Here is a 25,660-nt window from a genome sequence, read left to right on the forward strand (position 1 = left end):
GGATGTCATGTCACAGTCTCTTTATAGGGATGGAATAGTAGCTTATTTAGTAGCAGTGCCAAGCATACATCACATAGCTGATTCTGCAGTACAAAATTCAACTACTTGCTTTCCAGTGATCATACTTAACACCCCCCCCCCCCCCCAAAAAAATCACAAACACACACACTCAACAGCCCCCACCCTCACAAACACACACACACACACACACACACACACACACACACACACACACACACAGAGAGAGAGAGAGAGAGAGAGAGAGAGAGAGAGAGAGAGAGAGAGAGAGGGGGGGGGGGGGATAGAATTGAAAATTTCCCTTTATCAGTTTATTTTGGTTAACAAGCTGTCCAAGGATTACTGTTGCTACCAAGATCAGTGAGAGCAATCATATATGGCTGGCATTTTACAAATTCTCAAATAAGGAAGACTGTTTTGCATAAATCTGGATCACTTTAGATGGTTTTCAAAAATAAAGAAAAATGACTAGTTTTCAGTGGTATACCCTGTGCTCACCAAATATTTCAATATTCACATTTGATAACCAGTTTTTCTGATTTCACTACATCCCTGTAGTGTTATAATGGATTTTAGATTTTCATTCAGGGAAAAACACTCCTGCTCATAATCATCAAACACATCACAGTGTAGATAAATTGAATTCAGTATTTTCCAAAATAATAAATCCAGAAACACTCCTATCTTCTTCTTCAAAGCCACAGTCCATTTTGTGACACTAATACAGCCTACTGCCACTTAACTAGTTTTATATACATGTGTTAGCAAGTGTGACAGTCAGAGAACTGAACTTGCAACATTTCATACAATAAGTCAGCCATTCTATTTTCAGTAACAAAATGGGTTACTGGGGGGAAAGAAACTTTTCAATTACTTACAAAAGTGAAACTTTATAAAGTGGCTTAATAACATGTTTTATCAGTTTGTCATGTTTAATTATATATAGAGAGGCTATACAGAAGACAAACACAAACCATTAATAGTGAAAAACTGGCACCAGTGTAAATATTTTTGATAATAGAAGGAAAATTATTCCAGTAAGAAAGAGTCGGCAGACAACTTGTCTGCAAGACAATTGTGACTATGTGGTTACAAGCTGCCATTTACTTCAGCATGAAATATTGTTTTAGTTACTGCAAATGTATTTCAAATGGAAACTTGATGATTAAGTCTCATATCCAAGAGGTCTCAAATTTCACTCATGGTTTATCTCAACATCAAATTAAATATTGCTTCAGCACTTTTCTTCCATTCATCATGTTCCCTAGATTACATCAAGGAGGAGAAACTTCAGGGATGTGGAACAAAGTATACATCATAGAAACTTAATCTGTATACTTTATTAACAATAAACTATCATTGTTCTACTTAATGTTATCCATGTTTATGTCATCCAAATTGAATTAAGTAAGTTATTAAGAAAGCTGCTATTTCCAAAACAGTTACTAACTCCTCAGTTTCACAATATAGTGCTGTTTATTTCTTATTACTAGTTTAATATTCACATGATTACAATGGTATCTTTCAAAGAAAGTATTTTTTACATATGTAAATAGAGAGTCAGATTTACAGTACAGTACTACTTGTCATATAGCCTTATAACAGCCTTAAGTATAAAAGACTGCATGCTTGTAAACAAAAAACCCATAAGTAATTTTATAAATGATCAGCTTGTTGTCAAATTTTCCACTCAGAAGATTTACTATAATCGTAAAACTGGGTAATTCCATGTCATTAACAAGAGGTCACAATTATGATAAGCAGAACTGGCAACCAAACAACTAAAGTTTCATGCAGGTTCAGTTGAGACATTTGCTCTTAGAGACACTATACATGCTCTTTGGTGTAAATGAAGACTATTTTCCACTTACTTAAGCATTGGTAAAACTTTACTGTGGTTTGCAGAGTACTGATGTAGAATAATACTCATCTCTAATGAAAATAATACCTCTTCTTTACTGGTAGTAGTAGAAACTAAGGTTTCATGTAAATGTAATTTTTTATGGCTACTAATACAAAACCTTTCTTACTGTTCAGTGAATCTTTCAAGGTATAGTTTTCATTTTGTGCTATTTACAGCATTTTAGGGCTTACCCAATGACATTTGAGATGCAATATGTAATTTTTGGGGAAGTCTGAAATATAAATGTACTTCACTTCTTGCATTTTACTTTATTTGTCATTACAGTCGACTTATTCAAATAAAACAAGTTATTTATTCAAACTTTTTATTTTCCAGGTGCTATGAGTGGTTTTGTAGGACTTGCTATTGCTCAGTCACTAATTCTCACTGGAATGCTGCAGTACGGTATTCGGCAGCTGACTGAAGTTGTTAGTCAGATGACTTCTGTGGAAAGAGTTCTGCAGTATAACAATATTGAAAGGGAAGGCCCATTTGATTCTGAACCAGGTAATGGCTGAAGTAACATTGTAAGGCAGTGATGTTGATACTGGTATTGCATTCCCATGACTAATATGTTTTTTAAGAATCTCTCCACGACTGAACGAGACAGTGAATTTGTTAAATATCTGAATACATTAAGCTGTCACTAATCAGGCTTACAGTGGTCCAGAATTTCAGTAATCTGGACCACATTGGAAATGGCACAGAACGATGAATTTTTGTACACAACAGTATTATTAGCAAATTACAATGTTAAACAATGCTATACGTATTTGAAATTGTGATGTTCTTTAGTGTTCCGTGTCATGTCTTCTAAAAGGAAAGATATTACACTAGATCTCAAGCAGAAAATTAAAATTTCATATAAGTTGAACCAAGGTTCTTCACAGAAAGCCATTGCTGCTGAGTACAATATTGGACAGGTAACTATTTATGACATCAAAAAGGTAATATGCAAGTATGCAGTTCAAATGGATAGTGGCTTGTGAAAACAGAAGGTTATACAAAAGAGTGAGAATGAAGAACTGGATGTAGCTGTTTTACATGGTTCATACAACAATGTAGCAAAGCAATTTGTCAGTGGCCTGATAGTAAAGGAAAAGTTGCTGTGTTTAATACACATCTTGACAGTAGGTGTTGTTTGCAGCAAGTGAGAACTGACCAACAACTGGAAAAAAAGATATGGCATTTGGGCAGCTGACAATCACCAGGAAAAGTCACTCAGCTAATGGAAAATGTGCAGATGAGTTTGTGAACAAGATACGGAAGATAATAGAGGAAGATGATTTAACTGCTGATGTCTTGTACAATGCTGATGAAACCAGACTCTTTTACAAGATGCATCCTTCAATAATGTTGTCTACCAAGAACAAGAACTAAGCTCATGGGTACAAGCAACAGAAACAACACTTAACATTAATGGCAGGTTGTAACACAAATGGGAATCATTGTCAACCACTCATGGTGATTGGGAGATCCCAACATTCATATTGTTTTTGGCACACTGACATAAACACATTGCAACTGCAGCAATATTGCACTCAGAAGAAAGTATAAATGGACAGAGAAACATTCTCTCGGTGGTTCCACAAAAAAATCGTACCAGTAGTGAGGAAAAAGTTGAAGAAGAAAAAAAATCTTCCACTGAAAGCTATCCTTATTTTTGACAATGCTCTCAGTAGTCCTTCTGATGTGACTCTAAAGATTGATGGTACACAAATACTATTTCTTGCATCCAGTGTGAAAGCCCTGATTCAGCCCATCAACCAGGGAATTCTGAAATTAATTAAACATCATTATCGACATGCGTTTCTTGTCTCCTTAATGAAAAAATGTGAAGATGACTCTACCAAGATGTGGAAAGCAATCAAGTTAAGTGATGATGTTTTCCAAGCAGCTGAAGCACGGGATAAAGTAGAGAGTGATACCATATTGATATGAAATGAGCGTTTGGCGTCATTGGCCGGGAGGCCCCTTGCGGGGCAAGTCCGGCCACCTCGGTGGAGGTCTTATTACATTTGACACCACAGTGGGCGACCTGCACGCCAGATGGGGATGAAATGATGACGAAGACAGCACAACACCCAGTCCCTGAGCGGAGGAAATCCCCGACCCAGCAGGGAATCGAACCCAGGCTCGTAGGACGGCAATCCGTCACACCGACTATTCAGCTATCGGGGTGGACGATACCGTAGTGAAGAGCTGGAAAAAAGTGTGGCCATCCATTGATGCAAAGTTGGATCCAGTACTGAGAGACAGTGATGAGCCATTCAATTTGGAGTCATCAGTTGCATACTTTGCATACTGATGTGTTCCACAAGTTTCCATGAGGAGGAGAAATTGATGCTGATGACATTAATAAGTGGCTGAATGAACAAAACTGTGAGACAGATGAAGAAATAATCAGATGTGTGCAGAAGAGTATTGGTGAAAGTGATGAAAAAGAGGGCATAGGAGGAGAGAGTGTGAAGAGTTTTCACACTGCTGATGCTGAAGCTGCAGCAGTTGTGTGACAAAGCATCGTGTGTCATCACTGTGACAATTAAAAATTTGGGACATGTATAATTATGTACACACTCAAGGACAAAGTTTTCTTCAAAAATGAATGTATCTTTGGATTTAATAAAGTATATTCCCTGTGTTTTTGAAATAGACTCATTGGGTTTAATGAAGTATATCACCTATGGTTTTATAATTATATCTTTGGAGTATAAAGCATATCCCTTATGTTTTTAAAATAAATTTCAGACCTTTCTGTCACTGAACTCTCTCCCCCTTCCCTCCCCTCCTTCTCTCTCTCTCTCTCTCTCTCTCTCTTTCTCTCTCTCTCTCTCTCTCTCTCTCTCTCTCTCTCCACTTTCTCACTGAGTTGAACCGATGAAGTTCTCAGACTTCTCTTCATGAGTCTGACCCAAGAGACGGCTGATGTTTCTTATTACCTCAGTCAACTAGAAAGACAAAAATTTTATACTGATTCCTTGTTTGCATCAATTAATTGTGGATCCCTGGTGGCTAATCCATGTCAATTACATTCCTTTCTTCGTGCTTTATCTAGTTACCTTGTTTCTTTATCCTTCTTATGCTGTTTTATTTTTGTGTATTAATCTTGCTGTCATTGTGTGTGTTACTATCAGTGACTGCTAAGACTGACATCACTTGGTTGTTTCAATTAATATATACTCACCATTACCCTATGAAATGTGTGTTAAATTAGTATCTCACTGGAAAAATACACTGCTGGAAAAAAAAAAAAAAAAAAAAAAACGCTGCACCCTCAAGGACTGTGTTCAGTTGCAGCACAGTAAAATGTGGCCACACTGAGGGGTTGCAGGGTTCGTGAATCATTTACCACGGTCACTGGGCGGCAGATGGTGCTCAGGAGACCTCTCTGTTTTGACTGTGCAGACATTAATTGTGCTGAGTTTAGAGGTGGACATGTTTTCAAATGAGTGTGTACTCCTGTCGAACAGCTTCAGCCACTGGAATGGGTTCACATTTTGCACGTAAGGAAACTGGATGGACATTGCTGCACATGTTGACCTCAGTGTCTTGGTGGGATGTTGCTGCTTTCAAAAGTGGTATGTGAAACATACTCACAACTGTAGACCGGGTTCTGGATATCTGCGTAGTACAGGCGTATTCGAGATCAATGAATTGTGCGAGCAGCTGTGGCTGACCGAACATCACAAAGTATAGGCACATGCTGCACCTGCTAAGTTATCAGGAACCAGTAGAAAATATTCGCTTGCAGCAGGGTTAAGACTATGTGTGCCTTTGGTCGGGTTACCATTGACATTACAGCACCACCAATCATGGGAACTCGTGTTGTGAAAGAGTTTACTTCAGTGACTAGAGTACGTTACGTCTATATGCAATTGATGGACATACAAATGTATGGCACAGACCCGGTGAGTTGCCTACTCCAGATTGTATTTTCCCGTGACGCACAGGTCCCATCTGAGGCCTTGTGGCGTGGGGGACCTTCAGTTACAACTCACGTTCACATTTGGTGTTTCTGCAGGGTGAAGTGCAGTTCCCACCGTGTTGCAAATACTGTTAGCCCTGTGCTACTACCATTTCTTCAACAGGAAGGTGACGTGCTTTTTCAGCATGACAGTTCACATCCACAACTGGCTGCTGCAGTGCAATGTGGTCTTCATGGTGTGCAACAACTGCCCTGGCCAGCAAGATAGGAATATCTCATGCCAGTTGAACAAGTATGGAACATGATGAAGTGGGAATGCACTCATTCTCTGTGGCCTGCAAGGACCGCTGCTGAATTATAAAATACGGCACAAGACTCGTGGGACAATCTACCTGATGATGGCATTTGGCATCTTTATGGTCATTTGCTTGTGAGAATAAATGCCTGCTTGTGAGAATAAATGCCTGCATCGCTGTCACAGAAAGGGGTGGGGGTGGCACATTGCATATTGATGCAACTGTTGGGGCACCCTTGACAGTGATGTGTGTTTCATTTGATCTGAATTTATTGTCATTCGCTCCCACAATGATGAACTTATTCTTACCTCACTTTTCAACAAAATGATCTTATCCTTGAGGGTGTATAGCACATTTTGTTTTCCAACATTGTAGATTGGTGCAGAATGAATGTAATATGTAGAATATATTTTTTCAAGAGCAGCAACATTTATTATTATTTCCATTTGCAGATGAAACTAATATATTTACTGCTGTATTCCATAAATAATTTTATATGTTATTCTAGGAAAGAAACCATCAGTCCACTGGCCTACAAAGGGTGAAGTTCGCTTTGAGAATCTAAGTCTCTTGTATGTTCCGACAGAACCACCAGTCTTAAGAGATCTTGATTTCACTATACAAGCTGGGCACAAGGTAAAATCTGCGTCTGTCATTTTGATTATCATTCTCACTTTCTGAAACTAGAGGAGACAAAGAGTAACTGGTATGATATCGTTTAACTGTGCACCAATGTCAGTATATATTTTTACAGGTGGGCATTGTTGGCAGAACAGGAGCTGGAAAATCTTCACTCATTGCAGCATTGTTTCGTTTAGCAAAACTGGAAGGAGCCATTTATATTGATGACATAAATACTAAATCTGTCGGTTTGCATGATCTTAGAAAACGCATTTCGATTATTCCTCAGGAACCAGTGTTGTTCTCAGAAACAATTCGATACAATCTGGATCCATTTCAGGAATTTCCAGATCACCAGATATGGAATGCTTTGGAAGAGGTAGGTTTAGCCCTGCAGTTTGTTTTTGTATTCTTCTTCCTAGTTTTCAGTAGTTTTACATTTCACAGATAATAAGTCTCGTTAAAGTGTTAGTCAACATTGTGGAAGGGATACATTGCTACTCATCACATAGAGGAGGCATTGCATCACAAACAGACGCAATGAAATTGAATACTAAATGTTGCCACTAAAGGACTCACTGTGCCTGTCTTTCACTCAACACCTCCTCTACATGGCGAGTAGCAATCTATCATTTTGAATTTTGTTATTCCAACCTGGACTTTCTGTTGTTTTAGTCAGTGTTAGGGAAGCGTAATATTCTATCAATGTATGTAATATTATACTTAAGGTGCATCAAATGAAAGCAAAGCCAGTATTAATGTATCACACATGTAAAAGTTACAATATTCTACTACCAATGTGATTCCATTAATTGGTAAAACACGACATGTAATTACACTGGTGTACAAACCCATAAGGATAGAAGTAACTTTCTCATGATGTTTCACTGGCAAGTAAAATAGTTTTTATAAAACGTGGACCACTCCGTGCAGTGCACTCCCATGCTGGCCGCAAGGATGGTGAGAGAGTCTTGTGGTAGGGCATTCCAGATGCGCTGAAAGGTTGGAACATGAAATGCACCCAGGAACACTGTCAAACATGATGGTTTTGGTGGTGCAGGTATTATGATGTAGGGAGGCATAATGTTGCGAAGGCTTAGTGTCATCCAAATCTGTGAATAATGTACACTCATCAGTCAACATTGTTGTGACACTGTACTGCTTCCCTGTGTGCACCTCTTCAGGGCTGCATTCATCCCTAACTTCATTTTTATGGATGACAATGGACAAGTACATGAAGCACTGCAGGTGGAGAAGCTTATGGAACAAAAGGATATTTGGTGATTGCACTGGGGAGGCACTGGGGAGATGTACTGCAACATATCCACATCCACCAATCACCAGCCAGCGGTTGTCAACCACAATGGAGAAGGAATGGGATGCCCTTCCACAGGAACTTCTTACCAACCTTTCAGCCAGCATGGGAGCACACTGCAGAGCATCCATTGCCACTTGTGGTTATCACACACATTATTAATAATTGTGTCTACCTTTTGTAATGTCCTGGGGACCATCATAAATCACAGTTACTTCAGTGTAATCATTGTCTTTGAATGATATGTCATTTCTGCTCATCTCATTGCGTATATCTTCAGTTACCTTCTCTACTATACTGTAGCAGTTCTTCCTATGTGGTCCAAGTTCCACTGAGCTATGTTACTTGACAGTGACACATCATAAAAACATCACTTTTCTACTTAAGTTTTGCACATCAGTGTGTATCTCTATTGGAATAATACATTTTCGGTTTTATTTCAGATGTAAGCTTATTGTTGTTTATCAATTCTAACGTGATTATTTGTTTTAGGTGGAACTGAAAGATGCTGTGGATACACTGGAGTTCCACGTAAATGAAGGGGGAAGCAACTTTAGTGCTGGACAGAGACAACTGATATGCCTTGCTAGAGCAATTCTTAGAAATAATAAAGTACTAGTGCTTGACGAAGCTACAGCAAATGTTGATCCACAGTATGTATACTACAAGATTAGTACAGAATGTATTGACTTTTTATTTTCATTTACAAGACCAGTCCATCTTAAAGTGGCTGTGTTTTCAAGTATTTCTATGCTGTTGCCATATGAATACAGGCAAAGAAGCCATAGAATAATTCCTAAAACCTTATTTTTCGTCATGCAGCATACAATTTACCATGGAAATGAAGCATTCAGTATTGGAGGGGCCATCAGTGGCGATATTGTATATCCTGAAGTTATAGTAAATGTAAATATGATGGTACTCGGAGAAAAAAAATGTGTGTAGCAAATTTAAAGACACTTTTCCATAGTAAAGTGTAGCATCCCGTTTCACCTTGACGATGATGATATGTTATGGCATAGACTCCACTAAACATCAAATGCTTTGGGGAGTCATCCTGACCCAAACTACACAAGTGATGCCTTAAAAATCATTGGTTGGTAATACGTTCTCATCTTTTTTGACAGGGCTCAGTTGGACTGAAGTCAGGTGACGTGAGGCCACACAAATATCTTGGAGTCCGGGGTGTTTTCTCAAACCATTCAAAAAAATCTGGGAGAAATGGGTTTGGTGCATTGTCTTCATGAGAAAACAAGTCCTCTGTGGTGTGCTGTAGGCAAACAAGTAGATAAATATAAATAATACGAGTAATGATCACCAAATACACAGAGGTGACAAAAGTTGGAAACCTCCTAATCTCGTGTCGGACTTTCTTTTGCCTGGCATAGTGCAGCAACTCATCGTGGCATGGACTCATCAAGTTGCTGAAACTCCGATGCAGGATTTCTGCACGAACTGATCTCTTGATTATGTTCCATAGATGTACAGTGGGATTCACATCGGGCAATCTGGGTGGCCAAACTATTCGCTCAAACTGTCCAGAATTTTCTTCAAATCAGTCATGAACAACTGTGGCATGGCACATTGTCATCCATAAAAATTCCATCATTTAAACTTCCTGGCAGATTAAAACTGTGTGCCAGACCGAGACTCGAACTCGGGACGTTTGCCTTTCGCGGGCAGGTGATCTACCAGCTGACCTACCCAAGCACGACTCACACCCCGTCCTCACAGCTTTACTTCTGCCAGTACATCATCTCCTGCCTTCCAAACTTTACAGAAGCTCTCTTTTGAACCTCAGTCGGTAGAGCACTTGCCCGCAAAAGGCAAATGTCCCGAGTTTGAGTCTCAGTCTGGCACACAGTTTTAATCTGCCAGGAAGTTTCATATCGGCAGACACTCCGCTGCAGAGTGAAAATCTCGTTTTGTCAGTTCCGTCACTGTTTGGGAACACGATGTCCATGAACGGCCACAAATGTTCTCCAAGTAGCCGAACTCCAGAGGACCCATTGCATTCCGTGTAGTCCACACCATTATGGAGTCACCACCAGCTTGCACAGTCCCTTGTTGACAAATTGTGTTCAGGATTTTGTGGGGTTTGCACTGTACTCTATCCCTACCGTCAGCTCTTACCAACTGAAATCAGGACTCATCTGACCAGGCCACAGTTTTCCTGTCATCTGATGTCCAACCGATACGGTCACGAGCCCACGAGAGACACCGCAGGCGATGTTGTACTTTTTGCAAAGCCACTCGTGCCAGTCATCTGCTGCCATAATCCATTAGCATCAGATTTTGCCACACTGTCGTAACAGATACATTTGTAGTACATCCCACATTGATTTCTGTGGCTGTTTCACAGAGTGCTGCTTGTCTGTTAGTACTGACAACTCTGCACAGACACTGCTGCTGTCAGTCATTAAGTGAGGGCTGTCGACCATTCCATTGCCTGTGGTGAGAGGTGATTTCTGTATTTGGTATTCTCAGCACATTCTTAATACTGTGGATCTCATAATATTGAATTCCCTTATGCTTTCTGAAATGGAATGTCCCATGCGGTTAGCTCAAACTATCTATCCGTGTTCAAAGACAGTTAATTCCCATTGTGCAGCCATAACCATATTGGGAACCTTTCCACATGAACCACCTGAGTGCAGATGACAGCTCTGCCGATGCACTGCCCTCTCACACCTCGCGTGCACGTGTGGTACTGCTGCCGCCTGTAAAGGTGCTCATCGCTATCCTATAACTTTTGTCACCTCGGTGTAATTCAAGTTAAGTGATGTAAGGATTGTACACTCCCGCATAACTTTTGTAGTGCCATTTTAAATATATCACATTGTGGAGGAATCCTTGAAGATTCTCAATTTGCTGCGTATAAATTCATCAAACGTATAGACTTCCAAACAGATAGAAAACTAAAGCCATCCTTGTACTGAACAACAGTTTGTTCACTATGAATAATGAGTATGTCTTGAACTGAGAAAAGTATGAATTTGAAATGAAACAAGGACCTGCTTTACTAGTGACAACTGCAGCTGCTGCAGGGTTGCCATACATAAAAACAGAAAATGATATCACAACCGCTCACACAATCTTTTTTTTTCCTAAAAACTACTTTTACTTCTTTGATTTTTATTGTGGTTCCTTGTAACTTGCCAGTTGTTAATTAGACAGTCTTCATCTCTTCCATGTACGGTCTATGTTTTATTACTGATTTTACGCTTTGAAGTTGGGTATAGGAAAGGAGTTGAAGTTTTGATCATCACCTTAAATAGTTACATAATTGATTTTTGTTTATTTGCAAATTCTTGTCTGGTTAACATTGAAATCCCCATGACAAAGTCCCATAGCATGGTGCTAGAGGAGTGAGAAAAAATGGTGCAGCCCATTGATAAAGTGGAGTATTGTGTGATAATTCATTTCTTGCATTTAAAGGGAAACTTTGTGGAATAGTCCAAGTTGTGTTGGTGGAAATATACAACAACAATGTACCATCATATGACGGAGTGATTAGGTGGTACAGAGAGATTCCGTTTTGGTCAAATAAGTCTGATTAAGAACGAATGGCAGATCGTGTCTCTGAGAGATGTGGAGACCCTGCTGCTCAAAGACCTGTCTATCACAATGGAGGCAGTTTTCAATGCCTTGCATTTTGAACATGACAAAATTCACTGTCTGTTGGATTCTGTGACTGCACGCATCCATACAGTATGCTCATCAAAGTAAGGCAGCAGCAAAAATGTTTTAGTTGTGTCAGGCCAATTCAGATGACTTCTTTAGCCACCTAATCACTAAGGCTGTGTGCTGGGTATATCACTATGACCATGAGAGAAACAAACAAAACAAATGGTGGGAACTTATAGATTAACTATTTCAGAAAAAGGCAAAGACCCAGACATAATTGGGCAAGATGATGCCTGAGTGTTTTTTTGGACAGCCATGGTGTAGCACTAAAAGCTAATGCTTATAGCAAACAGTCGCAAGAGCATAGTACCAAAATGTCCTGATCAAGTTTGTGAGAAGCTCTCAAGACTAAGCATCATAGGAAGCTGTCTGAGGGGTTGGTTATGCTTCATGATAACACCCCAGGTCATTCTGTACAGGACACGTCCCACTTACTGCTTCTCTCGGCTATAAAATTTTGCCTTACCTCTGTATTCTCCTGACATCATGTCCAATGTTTTCTTCCTCTTCCTTCAGATGAAGAAATTACTGCCTGACAGGTGTTTACAGGATGAAAAGAAGCAATTTGTGAGATGGAACAATTTCTCAACAGCCAGAATGCAAACTTCTAAAATGGAGGTCTATTCTAAGTCATTCATCATTCCAAAAAAAAAAAAAAAAAAAAAAACCTTATATGTAGAGAAGGACTAACACCTTCACCAAGTTTCATAATCATAGCTTGAGGTTGAGGTAGCTTTATGACCACCCCTTATACATGAGAAATGAGTAAGAGCCCATGTCAAAAAAATGGCAAAAGCTACTTTTCCAATATTTGTCTCTGCTTTTCCTGTGCCAGTATTTATGTCTTCTTTTGCTGTGCCATTGTGTAGAGTACCATGAATAGTAATGTGTGAAATATTTTTTTTAGGACTGACAGCTTTATACAAAAGACCATCAGAACAAAGTTCAGGGACTGCACTGTGCTTACTATTGCGCACAGGCTCAATACTATAATGGACTCAGATAAAGTTCTAGTGATGGATTCTGGGAGAATGGTGGTGAGTAATCTTACAGAAATTTGTCATACTGGACATTTTTTGTCTTTTTCAGCAAGCTTTAGATTACCGAATATCGAAATGAAAAACTTCGGGCTGGTGTGGAGAAGCTTTATGTTTTTAACCCTTTAACTACTCTGGGTGGTCTCTCAGATGGCTACAGTTTTTTCTCTTGCAGTATTTCACACACCCCTGTGACAAACCATAGGGTATGCATGTTGTGTTTTTGCTGAACGTTACCCTTCCTCCATGGTGAGGAAAGCTAGACCTTTTATGCAGTGTTTTCTATGCAAGATGGATGTGGGGCTTCAACATTACCTCAATGAATTCTCAGATGAAGACTTTGATGACAGTGATACTGATCCTGATTTTGAATATTTAGTGATCACAATACTAATTCGGAGAAGGAAAATGAAAGTGATGAAGATGTGACAGATGATGACGATGGAGAAGTGTGCATCTTCGGTAAGAACAGACAAATGTTTCCGATAGAGAAAACAGAAGCCGCTAAGTGACGTAAGAACAAGGTGACTCAACATTGTCTTTCAGCTGCCTGGACTGCAACAGATACTGAAAAGCTTCAGAGAAAAGTTGCTGTTTTGGAGATATTAGTCTCAAATACAGAAATAATTTTTTGATAAATGAAAAACATCAGCCTTTTGTTGTCCTTGTTTTAAGTGGAAAACAAAGTATCCACATCAACAGTGTGGTGTTCCAATTTGGTTGGAGAATTGTAGGAGGGTCTGTGTGAAAGGCATGCAGCTGAAAGTGATTAAAATTTGATTCAGGGCATCAGAAGAATACATACTTTCTTCTTGATTTTTAAGCTAAGAATTTGGCAAAATTTCTCCCTTGATAGAATTATGGGGTGGAATACTCGGTCTAAGGCTGAAATAATGAGTAGTAAACTCAAAGCTGATTCCAAAAACAATTTGACACAACTGAAATGTGTCTTTTTATACAGTCATGTTATGAATCTGTAATACTATCTCCCTGATGATAATCCGCAAGTTAGCTAGAGAGGTAACTGTGTGCTGTTATTTTAGTAACATATAAAATGAAAATAAACTGCAAATCTTGCTGTCGTTTAATTTTCAAAGTGTTTTAAGTTCTGTATTGTTTAAAAATTGCAAATTTCCATAAAGTCAGTTTCCAAGAAGTGTAACGAACAACAGAAAGTCAAGAAAATATATACCCACCAAAACTGAGACTTTATACATAAAAAATAAAAATGTGGCCTGAGAGACCCCTTAGCAATTGTGTTCCTGTCAACATCCATAGTATTTAAGGGTTAACTTACTGATATATTCAGGTCCTTCAGTGCTCTAACATGGTCAGTCACAATATTTTCAATTAATTTTTTTTTTTTTTTTTTTCAGTTGTGATATACAGAACCTTTCTTTCAGTATCTTCATATATATGCTACCCAATGTCAAATAAAATCAACATAAAAATTATTACAGACAACTATTGTGGTATGGGATAGCTATGCATGGATATGAGGAAAGAGAACTGCTCTTCAAATGATAGCAAATGCATAAGGTGGTGTTGTCTATAGGTCAAGTATCAAAGTCAAGCACATCATATATCCATTCTCTCTCAGAATGCTGCATTTCAGCTGTACGGGATGGGTATAGTGAATGGGAAGAGACAATGGGTAAGGAAGAACAGCAGGTGAGAAGGAATAGAAATATGAGAAGAGGGATAGTTCCCAGGCGTGCAAAGCTAGAGTAGCAGCAGCAGGTGACACACAGGAGAGAAGGGGAGCAGCACGGAGTAGGACAGGGAAGACAGTTAGTGTGATACTGTCACTAAAATTAAATATCATTGAAATAAGGGATGAGGAGAAATATGAAACCAATTATGCCGAGCTGTAATGGGGTAGAAACAGATATAGATGTAGGGGACTGGGAACCTAATAAAGTCAACTGAAAATCAGGGACTGGTAGAGATTGAGATCAGACAAGTTGTGGAATCTGAGAACATACTGAAAATTATAGTTGCCACATTCATTTAAAAAGAAACTAGTACACGATTTGTGACCAAGCCCACACAGTATCTAGAGCAGTGATTTTTGCTGAGTTGGTACCTGATATGGCAGTTTTCTTAAGTGACCCAGCTTCTAATAGAATAAATATTTTTTTGTTATTGGGCATAAATAAAAAGTTATTTCTGTGTTTCCTGATTTAGATGACAATTAAATCAGGACTTTTAAAAATTTCACTATTGTTTGTATTGTAGCCTTTCTGGCAGTCAAAGAGGTTTTTTATTTTTTGGAGATAATATGCTAATAATAAGCCTTTGCAAGAACCCACAGTTCAATCATACACTTAAGCATATAGATGTTAAAATTTTATTTGCTAGGATGAATGTTTCTGCTGAGAAAGTTGTGTTTAAGCACATTAGTACAGATAAGCTACTAGCTGATGTTCTGGTGAGGCCACTACATAAAATAAAATTTTAAAAAATTTATGGTGTAGCTGGGACTTATTTAAATGTTCTAACCTAGTTTTTGTAACACTGATAGTTAACACTGAGGGTGGGTGTTAGTGTCACATTATGTTAATGTTGTTTTAAGGTGGCAACTACTGCTTCCTTTGGTTTATATTAACTTTTGGGATTTGTTTTAGCTTGTGTGTGTCCATCATTGAGCTATAAGCTATTATATATTTAAATAAAAACTGTGCAAACATGCTTACTATTGAAATTCATTTACTGCCCCTGATTACCACATCAGTTCTGATAGCCAGTATGACAATATAATTAAGAGTTCCACATAAAGTGATACTCAATTAATTTCATCAACAAACAGAATGGATCAAGGAAAATCATATTGTGTTGTTGAATGGAGCAGTCTCATATACATTAAATGCTGCAGTTTAAGAGTACTTATTGAAGCTTCAGAGTGTAGGAATTGTTCCCAACCTACATCAAACACTTTCTGTGCTAACAAAGATTGTTTTTAGAATATTGTGGAATTATTTTAGCCACTGTATACTACTCTTATCTGGATTATGAGCTCATGTTTCTTATATATTGATATGATTTCTTCTTATCTTCTTGATGTAAAACTATATCTGTAAATATATTAAAAACAGAGATTCCATGACTTACCAAACGGGAAAGCGCTGGTAGATAGGCACAATAAAAAACACACAAACACACACATAAAATTTCGAGCTTTCGCAACCCTCGGTTGCTTCGTCAGGAAAGAGGGAAGGAGAGGGAAAGATGAAAGGATGTGGGTTTTAAGGGCGAGGGTAAGGAGTCATTCCAATCCCAGGAGCGGAAAGACTTACCTTAGGGGGACAAAAGGACAGATATACACTCACACACACACACATATACAGACACAAGCAGACATATTTAAATTTTATATTTGGTCTTTATTATTTTTTATTTATATTTATATTTTCATTTTTATTTATTATTTATATTTGGCCTTTAAATATGTCTGCTTGTGTCTGTATATGTGTGGATGGATATGTGTGTGTGTGTGCGAGTGTATACCTGTCCTTTTTTCCCCCTAAGGTAAGTCTTTCCACTCCCAGGATTGGAATGACTCCTTACCCTCTCCCTTAAAACCCACATCATTTCATCTTTCCCTCTCCTTCCCTCTTTCCTGACGAAGCAACCAGGGGTTGCGAAAGCTCGAAATTTTGCATGTGTGTTTGTGTGTTTTTTATTGTGCCTATCTACCAGCGCTTTCCCGTTTGGTAAGTCATGGAATCTCTGTTTTAAATATATTTTTCCAATGTGGAAAGTTTCTTTCTATTTTATTTATATCTATAAGTAATAATATCCCACTTTCATCAGCAGCCAAGAGTAGAAATGATAAGATGTTGATTGGAGATTTTGTCATCATACCATCTTTTTCAATGTCCATTTGACAGTTGCTGCTGGATAAAACTCTTCTAGACTTTTCGATGCACCCTTCTTCACTACATTTTCATTACAAATGTAATTGTCTCTACTGTTCAGTCTGTTGTGTTGTATACTGGTTGGTTTCTCTGTTTCTACTATGAATTCTGAACAAGAATCTGTCCATTGCTCCCACAGTAACTGTCAGTAATAGAATGGTTTTCACATTAACTCCTACTAGTCAGGACTGGCAATATACAAGGACTGTAAAGCTTTGTTTTCAAATAGCTTAGATTTGAAAACCTTATTTATTTTACTGAAGGTGCCGCAGGTTGTTTTTTACTCTTCTGCTTATTTCCTTGAACATCTAATCTGTAAGTACAAAACATCATTAGCAGGAGCCATGGCTTCATTGTGAAATTGAACTACTTTCTTGTCAATATGTTGGTCATACATTATTTGACATTTGTCGTACTGTAAGTAATTTTCAGACGTTCTTTCAATATTTACATCAATTGTTGAAGTTTGGCTGCACTAGAGACAGCACCATACATAAATTAACATGTTCAGGTATGATCCACTGACACATATTCTTTCCCACTTTTGCAGTTTAAAAACCTGAAAACTTCCTCCAGTACTGCTGAGAACAGTATCCTGCTGAATTTTAATGGTAGCAGTAATATTTATCTGTATATTCTTCAGTACTATAATCTAATCTAAGTTGAATCAGTGAATTATTTCACAAGGCCTGTGAGTACAGATTTCTCCGTAGCTGGGTCAAAAGCTTCACCAGAATTTATGATACCACACCAAGTGGTAATTCATACTCATTATTGTACTTTGTTCTATAATTTTATTCATGAGTTGCTAATAGTACCTTTCACTTTAGTCATTTATAATATAAGCATTTTCTTGTATTTGATTAAAATCTAATGTCATCCCCCCGTCCCATGCACTAGATGAAAATTTAGTGAATGGCTCATGCTTTATGCAGAGGAGACTGATTTTTTAACATCTTGTTTGTCACCTTCCTTCTAAAATAGGCAATTGCAGATTTGTTCTTGTTTTTGAAATTGTATTCCACTACAGACATTCTGTAAAACATTGTTAGTTTGTTTTGCAATATTTTGTTTCTAGCTTTAACAACGTCTATTGAAACACCACCAGTTGAAGGCCTATGGTGTATATATCAAACAGATTAGAAGCTTTGGGTAACTCAGAGACCTAGATAAATGTATGTCCTTCTCATTATTATAGATCAGATCATGAAGAAATAAACATATAACATTAGAATCTAATGGTAATGATATGGACAACAGACATCTGTGTGATGAAAGCAGGTCAGGAGCTTGTAGTAATGAGAAGAATAAATTTGTGCTATCACCATTTTTTTAAAAAAAATTGGGATCATTTCATTAGCATTACTGAAATCATAATTCAGTTGTTAAAAGGCATACTACTAATCACAACTGTTAATTCTTAAAGGAATATGCACATCCACATGTGCTTCTCCAAATACCAGATGGACACTTCACTAAAATGGTTGAACAGACAGGAAAGTCAATGGAAGCACAGTTAAGACAAGTGGCAAAAGAGGTAAGAACTGATACAACTTCATTTTAAGATTCTTCTTCAAAAATTAACACCCAGTTTTGTTTAAAAATTCCATCATATTTAACTATTAGCCAAGTTAACGACCATCATTTTAGCTGTTTATTATTCACAAATCAAAATTGGATGAGAAAGGTTAACAGCATAGAACAGAGATGGCATTTACATCAACAGCCTCTTTTTATTATTATTATTATAATGGTGGAACATGCTGTCCAATAATGGCAGTCAGTGCAAACTTTACCTGTGGAATAGTTTAATTTTCAATTTCTGAAGTTGCTGTTTCACATATATGTGTCTCAGATGAATAGGCCGGAATATTGTGCCATCACAAAATTCTTTTATTTTTGGTCAGTTTACAATTAACATAAATTCGTGTATAGTTAGAGAAGATTTATATGGAGCCTGGTCGTCATTTTCCTGAGTTACGACATTAGCAGGAAAATTCAATATGGCTGTACTTCTCTTCAAGATGATGCACGTGAAGGATGTCCCAAAAGCTGCTATATGGAACTGGGTGACTGGAAATTGAATGTACATGAAACAGATGATGCATTAGGCATGTCATAAAAAATTTTAATGCAGATTTTGTATTGAGATTTAACTGAAAGAAAACTTTGTGCAAGAAAGTTGTTGTGTTTGATGTGTGCTTAGAAAGAAGAGATACTTCAGATGCAGAAGAAATACTTCAGCTGATTGATGAAAGAAGGAAGTACAAAAATGTTTAGGGAAATTCAGGAATACAGAAATACAAGTCGCTGGGGAATGAAATAAACAGGAAGCGCAGGGAAGCTAAGGTGAAATGGCTGCATGAAAAATGTGAAGAAATTGAAAAAGAAATAATTGTCGGAAGGACTGACTCAGCAAATAGGAAAGTCAAAAGAACCTTCAGTGAAATTAGAAGCAAGGGTGGTAACATTAAGAGTACAAGGGGAATTCCAGTATTACGTGCAAAGGAGAGAGCAGATAGGTGAAAAGACCTCTATGAGGGGGAAGATTTGTCTGATGTAATAGAAGAAGAAACAGGACTCGATTTAGAAGAGATAGGGGATCCAGTATTAGAATCAGAATTTAGGAGAGCTATGGAGGACTCAAGATCAAATAAGACAGAAGGGATAGATAACATTCCATCAGAATTTTTAAAATCATTGGGGGCAGTGGCAACAAAGCAACTTTCATGTTGATGTGAGACTCTGAGTCTGATGTGCATCTGGTGACATACCATCTGTCATTTGGAAAAATATCATCAAAACAATTCTAAAGACTGCAAGAGCTGACAAGTGTGAGAATTATCCCACACTCAGCATAACAGCTCATGCATCCAAGTTGCTGACAAGTATAATACATAGAGGAATGGAAAAGATAATTGAGGATATGTAGATGATGATCAGTTTGGCTTTAGGTAAGGTAAAGGCACCAGAGAGGCAATTCTGATGTTGAGGCTGATAATGGAAGCAAGACTAAATAAAAATCAAGATATGTTCGTAGGATTTGTTGACCTGAAAAAAGTGTTCAACAATGTAAAATGGTTTGAAATTCTGAGAAAAATAGGGGCAAGCTATAGGGAGAGAGAGGTAATATACAATATGTACGAGAGCCAAGGGGGAATAATAAGAATGGATGACCAAGAACGAAGTGCTCGAATAAAAATTTATTTAAGACAGCGTTCTAGTCTTTTGCCCCTACTGTCCAATCTGTACATCAAAGAAGTGATGATGGAAATAAAAGAAAGATTCAGGAGTGGAACTGAAATTCAGGATACGATTTGCTGATGACATTACTATCCCAAGTGAAAGTGAAGAATTACATGATCTGCTGAACAGAATGAACAGTCTTATGAGTACAGAATATGCATTGAGAGTAAATAGAAGAAAGAAAAAAGTAATGAGAAGTAGCAGAAATGACAACAATGAGAAACTTAACATCAGATTGATAGACACAAAGTAGACGAAGTTAAGGAATTTTACTACATAGACAGCAAAATAACCAATGACAGATGGAGCGAGGAGGACATCAAAAGCAGACTGTCTCTGGCAAAAAGGGCATTCTGGCCAAGAGAAGTCTACTAGTATCAAACACAGGCCTCAGTCTGAGAAAGAAATTTCATTTGGGAAAACCAGAAAAGAAAAGACTTGAAGCATTTGAATTGTGGTGCTACAGATAAATGTTGAAAATTAGGTGGATTGATAAGGTAATGAATGAGGAGATTCTGCACAGAATTGGAGAGGAAAGGAATATGTGGAAAACACTGACAAGACGAAGGGATAGGATGATAGGAAATCTGTAGAGACATCAGGGAATGACTTCAATGGTACTAGAGGAGGCTGCAGAGGGCAAAAACTGTGGAGGAAGACAGACATTAGAATACATCCAGCAGATAATTAAGGACATGGGTTGCAAGTGACAGTCAATACTATAATGAACTTTATTCCCTCTAGTGTGTTATTCTCACAGCTAACACAATGATGTTCATGCATTTTGCCTGAATGTTGCTACATGTAGATGCATAGTTTGACACCATACAGGTTGCATTCAGTGGAATGTCCAGAGCCATATGATTATATTCCACAATTTTAACCAGACATGTTCTTTTTGGCAGTCCTATAGGAATGACATTTCCTTGAGTATTATCTCTGCTTTATATCCAAATACCCTGTGATGTATCTCATTTGGTGTGCCCTATTTTTCAAGTGATATACCAGCATTAAGAGTTTTTTAGAGTTTTCCAATTATTCAAAGTCTTGAAGCAGGTCATTGGAACAACTGCAAACCAGCAATGAAATTCATAGAACATGAAGATTAAAGAGATATTGTGCTCAACCATGGGCAGAGACATACAGGTTTTTAATGGAAATCATGCAAAGCTATATACAGAATAGAGCTAATGATGTACTCTTAAAGTGATAACTCAGATTTAAAAAGGGTGTGGGTGAGAGAGAAAGAGAGACAAATATTGCTTACTGAGAGGGAGGGACCAAGCATATATATCTAAAAACAAAGATGTCAATATAATAGAGGGAAACATTCCACGTGGGAAAAATATATTTAAAAACAAAGATGATGTGACTTACCATACAAAGGCGCTGGCAGGTCGATAGAAACACAAACAGACACATACATACACACAAAATTCAAGCTTTCGCAACAAACTGTTGCCTCATCAGGAAAGAGGGAAGGAGAGGGAAAGACGAAAGGAAGTGGGTTTCAAGGGAGAGGGTAAGGAGTCATTCCAATCCCGGGAGCGGAAAGACTTACCTTAGGGGGAAAAAGGACGGGTATACACACGCATACACACACACACATATCCATCCACACATATACCGACACAAGCAGACATATTAAATGGCAAAGAGTTTGGGCAGAAATGTCAGTCGAGGCGGACGTGCAGAGGCAAAGATGTTGTTGAATGACAGGTGAGGTATGAGTGGCGGCAACTTGAAATTAGCGGAGATTGAGGCCTGGTGGATAACGGGAAGAGAGGATATATTGAAGAGCAAGTTCCCATCTCCAGAGTTCAGATAGGTTGGTGTTAGTGGGAAGTATCCAGATAACCCGGACGGTGTAACACTGTGCCAAGATGTGCTGGCCGTGCACCAAGGCATGTTTAGCCACAGGGTGATCCTCATTACCAACAAACACTGTCTGCCTGTGTCCATTCATACGAATGGACAGTTTGTTGCTGGTCATTCCCACATAGAAAGCTTCACAGTGTAGGCGGGTCAGTTGGTACGTCCAGGGCCTCACTGAGCCAGCTTCATCCTGACCCACAACTTCTTGACTTTCGATGGCCAGACATACCAACAATTAAAGGGAACAGCCATGGGTACCAGGATGGCCCCCTCGTATGCCAACCTATTCATGGGTCGCTTAGGGGAAGCCTTCTTGGTTACCCAGGCCTGCCAACCCAAAGTTTGTACAGATTTATTGATGACATCTTCATGATCTGGACTCACAGTGAAGAACAACTCCAGAATTTCCTCTCCAACCTCAACTCCTTCGGTTCCATCACATTCACCTGGTCCTACTCCAAATCCCATGCCACTTTCCTTGACGTTGACCTCCACCTGTCCAATGGCCAGCTTCACACGTCCTTCCACATCAAACCCACCAACAAGCAACAGTATCTCCATTATGACAGCTGCCACCCATTCCACATCAAACGGTCCCTTCCCTACAGCCTAGGTCTTCCTGGCAAACGAATCTGCTCCAGTCCGGAATCCCTGAACCATTACACCAACAAGCTGAAAACAGATTTCGCATCCCGCAACTACCCTCCCGACCTGGTACAGAAGCAAATAACCAGAGCCACTTCCTCATCTCCTCAAACCCAGAACCTCCCACTGAAGAACCCCATAAGTGCCCCACTTGTGACAGGATACTTTCTGGGACTGGATCAGACTCTGAATGTGGCTCTCCAGCAGGGATACGACTTCCTCAAATCCTGCCCTGAAATGAGATCCATCCTTCATGAAATCCTCCCCACTCCACCAAGAGTGTCTTTCCGCCGTCCACCTAACCTCCGTAACCTCTTAGTTCATCCCTATGAAATCCCCAAACCACCTTCCCTACCCTCTGGCTACTACCCTTGTAACCGCCCCCGGTGTAAAACCTGTCCTATGCACCCTCCCACCACCACCTACTCCAGTCCTGTAACCCAGAAGGTGTACACAATCAAAGGCAGAGCCACGTGTGAAAGCACCCACGTGACTTACCAACTGACTTACCTTAGGGGGAAAAAAGGACAGGTATACACTCGCATACACACATATATCCATCCGCACATACACAGACACAAGCAGACATTTGTAAACGAGAGAGAGAGAGAGAGAGAGAGAGAGAGAGAGAGAGAGAGAGAGAGAGAGAGAGAAGTGAGAAATGATGAAATAAGCAAAACTGAAAACAAGAAATTGGACTGATGAAAAGTTCTCAAATTTCTAGCCAGGAGGCAATGTGGGGGCATTTCAGTGAATGTTAAACTCTGTGTCTCTTTCCAAAGATAATGAGTATGAAATTCATCAAAATATTATGGTATCTTAACCTTGACACCCATTTGGGTGAGACTGTATGAAGATAGAGAAAACAAAATAAATAGACAAGAGAATAAAGAGAAAACAGAATGTTAAAAATCAAGAGGTGTAGAAGTAAAATAAGAGCTACACAATGCAAAACTTGAAACTGGTGAAAGAAATGGGGGAATAAAACCTACCCTTACTCACCAAATTTACAGATTTCTCTTCTGATGATCTAAAATTAAGTTATTTGCCTTCTAAACGCTATCTGCTTAGCCTTACTTGACATTCCTTTCATTTCAATGCGTATAATACTGAATGGACTGTTCTACATCTCAGTACCACCTTCAGGTTGTTAAATCCAGTGTTTTTAGTTACTATTTTATTGAAAATTAAAATAATATTATTGTATCATTCAGTAATAAAAATAAGCCTTGTCTTGATTTTCATTCAATATACAGCCAGAAATGCTTCCGTGTGTGTTTAATGTGTAAGATAAAGGAAAGCTAACCCACTTAGAGCAAAAGCTCCAAAGCTAGCATGAATACTGTTTCCTGCTACGTTTCTATGCACCTCACATCTGTCCACTATGCGTCAGTGGTTGCCTTTTCAATATTTTATGAGTTATTCCACTCATGAATTTCATTTTTGTTTGTAACACTTCATGACAGTTGTCATATACTGCTAAGGAACTAAATTTGCAAGGCCTATAATGCTGAAATTATACTGTCCTGTTTCTGTCCATTATGCATATTCATTGATGAGACGTAACCTGTTGTAAAATTTGTAAGTACATAACAATATTTTCATTTGCAATGAATTTAGTGAAACTTATTAATTTTTTTCTTCTAATAGGCATATGATCAACAACAGACTGAAAGTGTGACATGAAATAATGGCACATTTTGTGGGAGGAATTTGTGTTACCAGTATTAAGTAATTTATTTATTTGAAGAAAAAATTTGAAGGCATTTATAATGCTTTCATCATGGAAAGTTCCTACTCGACTCACAGCCACAAAGGGCTCGTATACTTGTAATTACTAGTTACACTATTTCTTTGTGGTCAGATGTTTATTTTGTACTCTAACTGAGTGAGGAAACAACTACAAAGTGCCTGAAGACGTAGAAGACAACTGTGGTTATGCTGTGTGTTGGAAGAAAATGAAGAGGAAGCTCAGGAAATATTGGCGGCTATTTTTCCTTACTGTTATTACTGTGTCAAGAGACAATCCCTGAAATATTTTTCTAAGTACATACTGTTTTCTTATTTTCCTGTAAATTTTCTTTTATATTTTGGTAACTGTAAATGTGATTTTATAAGATCATTGTAGACTGTGAAGCTGTTGTGATGTTAATAGTACTTGTTTACTGTGTCATAAACTTTGATGTACAACAGAGTTTGTGGAAAAGGATAATCAAAAACAGTTTCATCAAATGATAATCAAAAACAGTTTCATCATTCAGCATTTTAGGAACAAGGTCTTCCATTAATAAATTCCATATTCAAAAAGAAACTGCTCCCATAAAAATGCCAGATCACTGTCAAAATTTACTTCCATAAATATAACCTATATTTACACGTAAAAGAAAAAGGAAAATATCAACTATTTGTTTAAAAATTAGAAAATATCATCCTTTTCCCAAAACAGCTGATTTTCGGCAGTTGTCATCCTTTATTGCTGTGTGTTGTTTACATCATGAAACTGTATTCTGTATTATTCTACTACAGTTTTACTTGTAAGCAGTTTTGCATCTTGTAAGTTGTAAGTGTGCCATGTACTTTCTGTTATGGGTCAACAGAGATTGGTCTAGATATGTGGTTCTGACTTATTTTCACAATTTCATTGCAGTTCTGAATTTGTGGAAATATTGTGAATATTGAAACTTGCTGGCAGATTAAAACTGTGTGCCGGACCAAGACTCAAACTTGGGACCTTATTAATTTGTGAATATTGTAAGAATATTGTAAGAAAGTGATTGGAATATATGATGTTTGCTACTTAAAATTTTCTTTACATTTTATACGAAACACATAATAAATATTTTGTACAAGATGATGTTCCTTTTTATATATCTTGTAACTTTAGTTACAACCTTTAATTATTATAAAATAATAAAATTCTCCAAAACTATGACAGAATGAAGTAATAATAATAATAATAATAATAATAATAATAATAATAATAATTCCCGTGGAGGCCCGGGAAATGAATAGGCCTCCGGTATGTTCTGCCAGTCGTAAAAGGCGACGAAAAGAACAAACCACTAATAGGGCTAACCCCCCTTCTAGTGTGATTAGTTGGTTCAGGACAGAACTAATGAAGCCTCGGACAAGCGCCGTCATGGTCGGGGACGACGCTTGAACCCTATGCCCGCCC

The 25,660-nt window shown here is 38.2% G+C and overlaps 1 protein-coding gene across 1 annotated transcript in view; it reads left to right on the plus strand.

The window, feature by feature from the left end:
* Window positions 1-25,339, plus strand: part of LOC124594893 (ATP-binding cassette sub-family C member 4-like) — a 162,642-nt gene extending 137,303 nt beyond the window's left edge. Inside the window, exons 19-25 of the mRNA XM_047133366.1 lie at window positions 2,258-2,428; window positions 6,651-6,778; window positions 6,897-7,142; window positions 8,571-8,731; window positions 12,673-12,802; window positions 18,146-18,256; window positions 24,136-25,339. Of these exons, the coding sequence (XP_046989322.1) occupies window positions 2,258-2,428; window positions 6,651-6,778; window positions 6,897-7,142; window positions 8,571-8,731; window positions 12,673-12,802; window positions 18,146-18,256; window positions 24,136-24,171 (983 nt within the window). The 3' untranslated portion in view covers window positions 24,172-25,339. The remainder of the gene's footprint in view (window positions 1-2,257; window positions 2,429-6,650; window positions 6,779-6,896; window positions 7,143-8,570; window positions 8,732-12,672; window positions 12,803-18,145; window positions 18,257-24,135) is intronic.
* Window positions 25,340-25,660: the final 321 nt, after the last annotated feature.

The sequence above is a fragment of the Schistocerca americana genome, chromosome 2 (assembly GCF_021461395.2).
Source record: "Schistocerca americana isolate TAMUIC-IGC-003095 chromosome 2, iqSchAmer2.1, whole genome shotgun sequence".
Lineage (NCBI taxonomy): Eukaryota > Metazoa > Arthropoda > Insecta > Orthoptera > Acrididae > Schistocerca > Schistocerca americana.